The sequence below is a fragment of the Delphinapterus leucas genome, chromosome 16 (assembly GCF_059928025.1).
Source record: "Delphinapterus leucas isolate spDelLeu-1000000601 "Yukka" chromosome 16, BTC_Dleu_Yukka2, whole genome shotgun sequence".
Classification (NCBI taxonomy): Eukaryota; Metazoa; Chordata; class Mammalia; order Artiodactyla; family Monodontidae; genus Delphinapterus; species Delphinapterus leucas.
Window position 1 is genome coordinate 56,015,254 of NC_143144.1, and position 11,304 is coordinate 56,026,557.

General features: G+C 45.0%; 1 protein-coding gene across 1 annotated transcript; it reads right to left on the reverse strand.

Annotated features, from left to right (window-relative positions):
* Positions 1–565: 565 nt before the first annotated feature.
* Positions 566–10,260, reverse strand: OPALIN (oligodendrocytic myelin paranodal and inner loop protein). The gene is made up of 5 exons (XM_022569209.3): positions 10,043–10,260; positions 5,616–5,651; positions 4,406–4,525; positions 2,419–2,475; positions 566–1,050 (listed from the first exon to the last, which is right to left on the reverse strand). The coding sequence occupies exons 1-5, from the start codon at positions 10,097–10,099 to the stop codon at positions 874–876; spliced, it is 447 nt and encodes a 148-aa protein (XP_022424917.2). The 5' UTR covers positions 10,100–10,260; the 3' UTR covers positions 566–873.
* Positions 10,261–11,304: the final 1,044 nt, after the last annotated feature.

An 11,304-nucleotide genomic window follows, 5' to 3' on the forward strand; every position in this document is an offset into this window, starting at 1 on the left:
CCTGTAAGCCTCCTCACAGAAGCGATGGTGAAACTGTCCATGGGCTCCCGTCAGACGACAGTCACATTGCTACTTGGCCCATCCCTTTGGTCCTGTGTTCATCCACTCAGAGTCCTCTTGATCTTTCTTCCTGCTAATGAGTTTTTCCCCATGATGGTCCAAGGACTTGGGCCTTTCTCTCCACTCCCACAAAATGGGTATAGCCCTCATTTCTAATAATCTTTTGAAACAACCTCTGCTTTCCCTTCTCCCTATTTACCCTCCGTGCGCACGCACCCACACACAGACACAGAGCCCATTACAGAACTGCCTTCCTTAGATACCCTCTGATCACAAGTGATGAATGATGCAGCAGTGGGCTGCCCCTGTGGTCGGGGAACATGTGGTTCCACATGGTTTCTACCCTGAGTTGTTCAGAAATAAGGAACTGCTTCTCCTCACACATCCCCTGTACGTTTCATTTATATCCCAACTTCTGCCATGCTAGCCTTGGCCAACCTGCCCATGGAAGCCAGGTCTGACGGCTTTTTTGAGAAAATGGATATGAAAAAAATGAGGGGGCAAGTCACCGAGAAATCAAACCCCCTTCCCCAAATCACAAAGAAAAGCCCCGCCGGGGTCAAGAGCAGGACCCAAGGGCTCCTTTTGATGCACAACGACTTCACTGCTTATTAAACCACACGGTCTGAGCATTGGAATGAACCTTACCAGATCTGTCCCTTAAAGAGTAAAGTCAACCCCAAAGTTTTCCGGATCTGCAAATGAAATTTGGATTGGTTAAGAAGCAGCGTGGCGTCTCTCCTCCCTCCGAGCACAAATCCCTGTGTGCTTAGCTCTGTTCCAGCTCCAGATCTGCTCCTTGGCTGTGCTGCATCACTCCAGGCTCAGTCTGGGAATAAGCCACCACAACGCCCTCCTTCTCTGCACTTCGACAGCAGGACGGTAAGTGTCACGAATGGGCGCCTCACCTCCTGAAACAGTCTGCACATATATGTGGGCTTCTTCTGCTCCCGTGATATTCTTCTCCTGTGTGGGTAACCTCCTAGTATTCTTGAGAAAACAAACAGGTTGAAAAAAAAAAATACATCAAAGACTTTTGCTTCTGGTCAAGTTGGAGTAACAGAAGCCAGATTTACCCTCCCACCTGAAACAACCAACCATCAGACAAAATGTTTGGAACAAATAGTTTTCAAGACGTTGGACACCATCAGTGTGATCATTGATATGGTTGGGTTTTAATCTACTATCTTCCTATTTGTTTTCTATTCGTTCTACCTGTCTGCTGGTACTTAACATTTTTTTCTGTCTTCTTCTGTATAGATTTTAGAAGCACCTTATTGAGTTCCATGAAAAATATTTGCTGAGGTTTATACTGGAATTACATTTATTATACAGATCAATTTGAAGTTGTTTGATATCTGTATACCATTGAGTCTTCTTATCCAGGAGCACTGAATACCAACTCCCATTATTTAGGTCTTACTTAATATCTTTTACTGAAGTTTTATTATTCTCCATAAAGGGATTACATGGTTTTGTTAGATTTATTCCTCATCATTCTGTGTATTTTTATTACCACTACAAAATGGTATTTTTTAAAAATTACTTTTTCTAATTAATTGTTATTGATTTTTAGCAATGTGAATTACTTTTTAATATTGATTTTATATCCAGTAAACTTGTTAAAATATGTTGTTAGTTCTATTAATTTATCTGTAGATAATTTGGCTTTTCTATGTAGATAATCATATCATCTGTAAATAATGACATTTTTGTTTCTTCTTTTCCAGTCTTATGCTTTCTGCTTCTTTTTCTTTTTTTTAAATCTTTATTGAGGTATAATTGACAAATAAAATTGTAAGATATTCAAAGAGAATAGTGTGATTATTTGACATACATATACATTGTGAAAGGATTCTCCTGCACTGAGTTAATTTCTACTTCTTTTTCTCATCCTGCTGTGTTGACTAGGACCTAAAGTATAATATCAGATAGAACTGGTAACAACGAGCATCCTTGTTTTGTTTCTGATCTGAAAAAGAATCATTAACATTTTACCTTTAGGTATGATATTTGCTGTAATTTTCTTTTTTTTAAAGATGTCTTGTTTCAAGTTAAGGAAGTGCCTTTTAAATTTTTGGTTTGCTTGGAGTTCACATCACAAATGGCTGTAAAATATTTTTGAATTCTCTTCTATGGAAATGATCACATGGTTTTTCTCTTTTACCAGTGAAATAAGTGATATTAAATTAATTTTCTAATATTAAATAAATCTTGAATTCCTGTCCAGCCAGTAAAAATATAATGAGAACCTCCTTTGTGCTTACCCTGCACTTCTCCTGTACACCAGAGGCTTTAAGACCCTTAGCTTGTTTGCCATGTGAATGATGTATAGTGATTATAACCAAGAGTTCTTACCTCAGCTATCCTGGAACTGTCATAGATTTCTGAAATTTCACAAGGCCTCTCACTTTCCTAAGTTGTTTTAAAAAATAAAACAAAATAGAGAAGAAGAAATGAAAGGTTACAGCATTTGCCCATGACCATGATTAAAATCAGTGGTTCTTAAACCTGGCTGCACATTAGAATCACCAGAGAGCTTTAAAAATAAAACAAAATAAACAAACAGATAATAACTCCCCCCTCCCAGAAAAAACATAAACAAGAGATACCACTGTGAATTACTTCAAAAATGATCCAGGTTGACAGTGTGGAAAAGTGGGTGGAAGTGGAGATGAAACAAGATTGGCCGTTGTTAATAACTAGATTCATTATACTATTCTCTCTACTTTAGTATCTGCTTAACGTGATCCATCATAAAATGTTGAGATATTTTTGGTACCAATGCCACAGCTCTAACATGCAGAGATTCTGATTTAATTGGTTTTGGTGGTTGGTATTTTCATAGCCTCCAAGATGATTTTAAAGTGCCCTGAAAGACTGAGGAACCATTACTTAAATAATACCACCAACAACCACAATATTTCTTAATATATTTAAAGTTTACAGCTTGTCAACACATCTTTATACCCATGATCTCATTCCATCCTTACACCTCCACTTACCTCTTAAAATAAGTTGGGTAGGGAATTCCCTGGTGGCGCAGTGGTTAAGAATCCGCCTGCCAATGCAGGGGACATGGGTTCGAGCCCTGGTCCAGGAAGATCCCACGTGCCTGCAAAGCAACTAAGCCCGTGCACCAAAACTACTGAGCCTGCGCTCTAGAGCCCGTGAGCCACAACTACTGAGCCTGCGCTCTAGAGCTCGTGAGCCACAACTACTGAGCCTGCATGCCACAACTACTGAAGCCTGCGTGCCTAGAGCCCGTGCTCCGCAACAAGAGAAGCCACCGCAGTGAGAAGCCTGCGCACCACAGTGAAGAGTATCCCCCGTTTGCCGCAACTAGAGAAAGCCCGCGTGCCACAGTGAAGACCCAACGCAGCCAAAATTCAAAAAAAATTTTTTTAATTAAATAAATAAGGTGGGTATATATTTTTTTCTTTTTGGCCGCACTGCACAGCTTGTGGGATCTTAGTTCCCCACAAGGGCAAGGAGGGATTGAACCCTGGCCCTTGGCCGCTGAGACCACGGAGTCCTTACCACTGGACCGCCGGGGAATTCCTGAGGTGGGTAGTTTTTATGACTCTTATTTTAGAGTTGAACTAACCAAGAAACAGAAAATGTTAAGTCACTTGTCCAGGATCATATAAATTGTACAGTGGCAGAGCCAGGGTTAGAACCTACGTTTTTTACTCCCCATTAACGCCTACCACTGTGAGAACTATCAGGAATGTTCATAAATAAGGATGGAATTAGAGCCCAGAGTCTACACAACACAGTTGTATCACAACCATGGACCCTGGCTGGATGTGGGTCAGGGTGGCCCTTGAATTCTGAGCCTGGTCTCCAGAGCAATCTGGTATTTGCATGGGGTGGGGTCGGGAGATTCCCTTGTGACTGATGTGTGTTCAGAAGTGGGAAAAAGACAAAGATAAACAGAGTCACATACTCCTGGACGTATCCCTACGATAGACGCCTCAGGGTCTGTTTGCCTCCCATCCTTCCTAAGATCACCTCCATCCTCTTTGTGAAGCTTGTGGCCTTGTTTCTCAAGGTTAGAGAACACACCCACTGTACTGATGTGTTTGCCGTAGCAACAAACGTCCCTCTCCGCTGCTACTTTTTGCCATCCCAGATACCATCCTCAAGTGACACAAGGGTTGTGTGACAAATCAGCTCTGCCTGGAGGGTAATGTCATGAGTCTGAGACAGAAATTGAGGCACAGAAACATCCACCACCTTGTCCTCAGAAAACAGACATGGGTCCTGACACCCTCAGCCCAAAGCCAGTTCATCAAATACCGATTCTTGCCAACACGTCAGACCCAAAGAAGCTGCTAATCACCTCGGTGGACTCACTGCTGCTTCTTCTTTGGTGAATCAGAGTAAATAGTAAGGCCACCAGCAGGGCCGTGGCCACCAGGGACGGGATGCCAGCTGCTAACCCAAGAGAAGGTCCACAGTCCTGCACAGAGAAAATAGTCAGGTTCTCCCAGAAAAAAAGGAAGAGTTTGATTGATTAAAAGTAAAACAAAACCCTACATGGACCCTAAGTTTCGTATACAAAATCAAAAGGGTAATGAAATAACAGTGAAAAATTGTTTGCAACGTACATGACAAACGGCTCATTTTCATAGGAGTTAATGTACATAGTTTAAATCAATTGGAAAAGGGTGATAATTCAGTAGAAAATTGGACAAATATATGAACAGGCCATTCCTAGGAACAGAAATACAAATGTTGCATCAACACAGGAAGAGCTGAAATACAGTTCAAAGCAACAATTAGATACCATTCTTATCTATTAGTCTGGCAAAAAGTAAAAGGTTTTAGTGCATCCCACACCATTTTGATATGAATTTTTAAATTTATTTACATTAAATGCACGAGCCAATTTTTTTCAGACTCCCATTTTGCTTTGATCTGAGTGGAAATAGCCATGCTTGTAGCTCCATATGTTTTCAGATTTGCAGATTATTTGAAAATACCAAAGATAGTGTTCAGAATCTCTACACACATGCAATGTCGTATAATACTGGATTCTTCTTCATTTTTGGGGGGGGGTGATTTTATTAAAGAATGACATGATACATAAAAGTATATACATTATAAATATACAGCTTGATGACTTTTCACGTGATGAACCCACCCATGTAACCAGCACCCAGATGAAGAAACAGAACATTACCAGCCCCCCAGAAGCCCCTCGGGCTCCGTTCCAGTCACTGCATGTGTAACCTCTATCCTGAAATCCATCACCGTAGGTTAGTCTTGTCTGTTTTTCAACGTCATCTAGATGCACGTAGAAAGTATGTAGTCTCTTGTGTCTAGCTTCTTTTGTTCAACACTTTGGGAATCATCTGTGATTTTGCGTGTTCTCCTTCACTTTTGAACTGAGTTGGTCATAAGAATAATAGTTGAGGAAGATTCTGTGCTTGGTGACAGTTCACATATCAAACTTTAATCCTCAAAACGAATGCATGAGATGGGTACAGCATTATCCCCATTTTCTAAATGACCAAACTAAGGCTCCATAATTTAAGTGATATACTTACTGCTCCTTTCCCACTGGTAACAGCTGGGGAGGAAGTCTGGGTGGAAAAAGAATATACGTCTTAAGAAAACAAAATCTATAGAATGCACGTCACACAACACAGTCTGTCCAAGGCTAAGCTGTAATGCCTGAAGTATATACCTTTGCTAAACTTTTTATTAAAAACAACTGCCGAACAGAACCCTCTTTGATTGCTTCTCAGGTAAGAAGGAATAAAATTGGGTTACAAGGAGAGAGAAATCAGAAATTCAGGTGAGGTCTTCATTATTCACCTGGTGGATTTGCCATAACAGGTTTCAGAACTCAAAAAGTTTTTCTCCTGTCCCAAGTCCCCACACCCTTCCCAGCACACTTTGGGCCTACTTGTCCCAGTTGCTAGAAGGGAAAAAAGTTCAATACCAGTGGAAGCCAGGCTCTTTAAGGAGGCCTTACCTGTTTCCAAACTGCAATGAAGCAAATGGCTTGGGCAGGTGTCTGAAGTTGTGAATTATCCATGCTCCTGGGATAATTCTATGTTGAATGAGCACAGTACATGTTCCCATTTCACATCTCCACTCAAGGAGGGGCACTGGATTTTACCCATTTATGAGATATATCAGATGAGAGTCTTATCTGGATCAATAAATCTCATGGCACAGAGTTCCACATTAGCAACTGACCCATGTGAGCTACGCTAGGTGATGCCGCGTGGGGTTAAGAGCACGAGTCCTAGGCTCACACTAGCTGGAATGAAATGGCGATTTCTCCACTCACAAGCTAACGAGCCTCATTTCTTCATCTATACAATAGGGCTGTGAGTACCTACCTCTAGGATTGGTAAAAGGATCAAATGAGCGCCAGGAGTATAAGCTTTTGTCATTCCTTTAAACTTGGCAAAGCTCTGGCCAGACCTGTTATATATTGAATATTCTCATCAACCTCAGCGAGTACACTGGAATCCCAGGGGCTTGGACTTTTGACAGTTCCTGTCTCTATTTTACCAAAAAAAAAAAAAATGATCCAGATCTCAGAGAAGTTATAGGTCTTCTCCCAGGTTTCATAGGTAACCATAAATCTAACCCAAATGTGGATGTTTGCATTCCGAGCCTAAGCCTCTTTCCCAGAGAGCTCTCATCAAAGGAGAGATTTGCTAACCAGGTATTGACACTTGGTACTTACATGGCTACAGTTTTTAAAAATAGAACTACCGGGGCTTCCCTGGTGGCGCAGTGGTTGGGAGTCCGCCTGCTGATGTGGGGGACATGGGTTCGTGCCCCGGTGCGGGAAGATCCCACATGCCGCAGAGCAGCTGGGCCCGTGAGCCGTGGCTGCTGGGCCTGCACCTCCGGAGCCTGTGCTCCGTGACGGGAGAGGCCGCGGCAGTGAGAGGCCTGCGTACCACAAAAAATACATATATATAGAACTACCATATGACCCAGCAATCCCACTGCTGGGCATATACCCTGAGAAAACCATAATTCAAAAAGAGTCATGCACCACAATGTTCATTGCAGCTCTATTTACAATAGCCAGGACATGGAAGCAACCTAAGTGTCCATCGACAGATGAATGGATAAAGAAGATGTGGCACATATATACAATGGAATATTACTCAGCCATAAAGAGAAACGAAATTGAGCTATTTGTAGTGAGGTGGATGAACCTAGAGTCTGTCATACAGAGTGAAGTAAGTCAGAAAGAGAAAAACAAATACCGTATGCTAACGCATATATATAGAATTTTTTAAAAAATGGTTCTGAAGAACCTAGGGGCAGGACAGGAATAAAGACGCAGACACAGAGAATGGACTTGAGGACACGGGGAGGGGGAAGGGTAAGCTGGCACGAAGTGAGAGAGTGGCATGGGCATATATACACTACCAAATGTAAAGAGATAGCTAGTGGGAAGCAGCCGCATAGCACAGGGAGATCAGCTCAGTGCTTTGTCACCACCTAGAGGGGTGGGGTAGGGACGGTGGGAGGGAGGGAGACGCAAGAGGGAGGAGATATGGGGATATATGTATATGTATAACTGATTCACTTTGTGGTACAGCAGAAACTAACACACCATTGTAAAGGAATTATACTCCAATAAAGGTGTTAAGAAATAAATAAATAGATAAATAAAATTTAAAAAAATAAATAGCTACAGTTTTACCGAAGTGCAATCTCACCCCACCCCCACCTTAAAGCTGCATTTACCTTAAGGGTTCTATTTCTCAGGGTGATGCCAAGAGTTGCATATCGTTTTGGGTAAGATATTTTGTCTTCAGGTTACAGAAACTCACTTGGGCTGGCTTTGGCCCCCCAAAATGAGTTACCTCTAAGGATTCAGGGGTACCTCATGGAGCCCATGGGCAGTGGGAATCTGGCCTCTCTAGGGACTGAAGCTGGGGACCGAGAACTTGTCAGAACCAAAGCCATCCCTCCTGGGATCTCTCCATCACTCCTGGGTAGAATGGCCTTTCACCTGTACTTTTCTCTGCCTGTTTGCTTCCTTCTTTCTCTCTCCAGATGGATTTTTCTGCCCTCATGGACACCTGCTAATCGTACCAGCTAATGCTTATGGAGAACTTACTATGTGCCAGGCTGTTCAAGTACTTTTCCTGTATCAACTCATTTATTCTTCACCATAGCCAGTGAAGCAGGACTATAACGATCCCCATTTTACAGAAGAGAAGAGTGAGGCACAGAGGAGTCAAGTAACTTGTGCAAGGTCACACAGCCATAAGTGGCAGATGCCGAGTGGTCTGGCTCCAGGGTCCAAGTTCTTAACCGTTGGACTACTCTGCCTTCCATGACCAAATGCAGCATCCCAACCCAGTTTTTACACTTGACAGTTCAGTATGGCCCAGTAGGGGCGGACTTGCATATGTGGCCCTGTCCCCAGCTCCCTGCAGAGAAGCTCTCATGAGCTGAGTATCCACCTTTCCCTACCTTCCAGGGCTCTGGTGTTCCCAGTCATCCAGTTGCACCAAAACGGAAGGGTTCTATGGTAGAAATATAACTGCCAGGTAGGGTGGCCAGCCGTCCTGGTTTTCCACAGAAATTGCCTAGGTGGTAGCGCATTCAGTGCTAAAACCAGACAGTCCCAGGCAGGCTGGGGTGGCTGTTGTCCTACATAGGTTCAAAGGGAGGAGGGACAGTTCTCAGAGAAATGTGCTGTGAACCAAGGAGATGCTCCCAAAGTGATGACTAACAGTGTAAGGGCCTGCCTCTCAACCCATCCACCCTCACTGCCCCAAGCAACGGCTTCTTGCTTCTCTGAGTTACCTTCGTAGGCTGGGCCAAGCCAGGATAAGACAGAACCCGGGGTCTCTATGGACCTGCTGGCTTCGAGCAGCCGGGGGGAAGTGCCAGCAGTGGCCATATTAAAAGGTTTTGACAGGTAGGGAGAGGGACAGGGGAATTTGTCTGCAGACAACAGGCAGAGGCAGAAGCAGGGAGCAGAGTAAGTCAGGGAGGGTCCGAAGGCAGGGCCGCCCCGGGAGGGTAGAGCAGGTGCCAGGGAGTTACGGACAGATGTCAGGGCCGCCAGTGGCAGCAGAAGGCCGGCAGTGAGTCTCGAGGTTCTACCTTTCTGCTGCTCTCCAGAATGACGCCCCCACGGTACAGTAAACACGAGCATGGGCTTAAGCGTCCTCTTTCCTGATGATTCAGTTTATTCTCTTTGAATAACCATATGACTTTTCAGAAAACTTTGGCACAGCCAAAACCACTGAAAAACTGGGCCAGGAAAACACCTGGCTCCATCACAGCAGCACTTCCGCTCAGAAAACAATCCTGGCGTGTTACCTCTACACAGCACAAGAACAGAAGATGGAGGACCAATTCTGGATTGAAACGGTCCACCATCATCAACTGCAAATCTCCATGTGGACTTGCAACTAAATGTCACAGAGCCATAAAACATTCATTCTTCTTGACCCACTAATTCCCCTTCTAGGCTACATTCTAAGGGAATCAGCTTACGTGCTGACAAGGATTTATCTATACCTACGTTTACCACAAAATCATTCCTAAGAGTGATTAATCACTTAAAGAAAGAATTCACTTGAAGAAATATCATGTGACCACCCTCAGTACGGTTATAAAGGTGGATGGAAGACATTTATCATATAAAATTATGGGTAGAATCAGAAGACCATGGTACAAATGCAACAAAATTCAAAATTTATGTAGAGTCAGACAGGACTGGAATTAGTGTCCCCAGTGTTTTCTGCTGATGGCAATTTAGCTGTTTTGGTTTTTTGCTATTTTCCTTTTCAAAATGTGTATTTATAATTTTTATAATCGAAAACATTTCTCTCAGCACCCCCAGCTCTTCGTAATTCCTTTGGAACCCGTGTAACTTGTTGCTTCACGTGAGCTTTGGCATCCTGGAGGCCCAGTGTCAACTCTGCATTGATCTCTGCTGACCTGCCTGGCGAACGGGGACCGCTGTACTCACTGTGTTGGCCGGGAGTGTGAAGTTCAGCGAAAAGCTCTGGAAGAGAGAAGGAAACATTAAAGCTCCCAGGAATGGTCAGCCAGGCTCCTCACCCCTCCACCAAATGTCACTGGCCCTGGCGGATTCCGGGAGAATTTACTGACCCACGGGCTCAGTCAGTCCCAGCCTCCCCTCCCAGTCTTGGCCCCAAAAGACGGCAGGGGAGCAGCGGAGCCTGAGGTCATGAGTTCCTCCCTCAGCATCAAGGCAGTCTTGGCCTCTCTCCTTTTCCAGGTCCTCAACCAGGGCCAGATTAAGGGACCAGCCAGTGAAGCTATTGCCTGAGCAGTCCTGACCCAAAAGGGCAGCAGAAACATCACTAGAAATTCAGCAGAGTGCTAAAAATTGCTTTTTCCCCCGGAACTCCTTTCAGGGAGAAAACTGTGTAAAGTGATGGCGCTTTCTTCTTGGGATGGGAAGTAAGACCCACCCCCCCAGAGGCTCCAACAAGAACACCTGCTCCGGGCCTCCCTGGTGGCGCAGTGGTTGGGAGTCCGCCTGCCGATGCAGGGGACGCGGGTTCATGCCCCAGTCCGGGAGGATCCCACATGCCGCGGAGCGGCTGGGCCCGTGAGCCACGGCCCCTGAGCCTGCGCGTCCGGAGCCTGTGCCCCGCAATGGGAGAGGCCACAACAGTGAGAGGCCCGCGTACCACAAAAAAAAAAACAAACCACCTGCTCCTTCAACCCCCTCCCAGGAGGAGAAGCTGAGGAAGACAAGCTTCTGTTTTTGCAGAGTCTGAGGCAGGGGTTCCAGGCTGGAGCTGAGCTGGTCAGAATGACAGAGGAGATGCTAATCCTCTGTGCCCTCCCCTCACTCAGCAACCAGCCTTACCTCCCCCCCAAATATGGCATCAATATTTAAAGATTGTTGGCTCGATGGGGCACCAACATGTTAGCCTGCCCACGTGCCCACCTACCCGGCTCAGACCCTGCCCAGGGCCTCCAGTGGCTCCTTCCTCCTCCCTGTCCCCATGTCCTGTCACTCCAGTTTGGGCTCTTTGATGCCAGTTTTTCCAGGCTGCTCTTTACCCAGTCCCTTCTCTGCCTGGATGTGAAAAATGGGTGGACTTTGCTCCAACTCAGCTGGCGACGCTCTCTGCCCCTTGTTCAGGGAGCTGAAGTCATGTTTCTACTTTCCGGACCCCTGCCCCGCCCCCCGCTCGTGTCCACCAGCCCTGATTCCTGCCTCCTGGCTGGGCTCTCATTCAGCCCCAGCCTCCC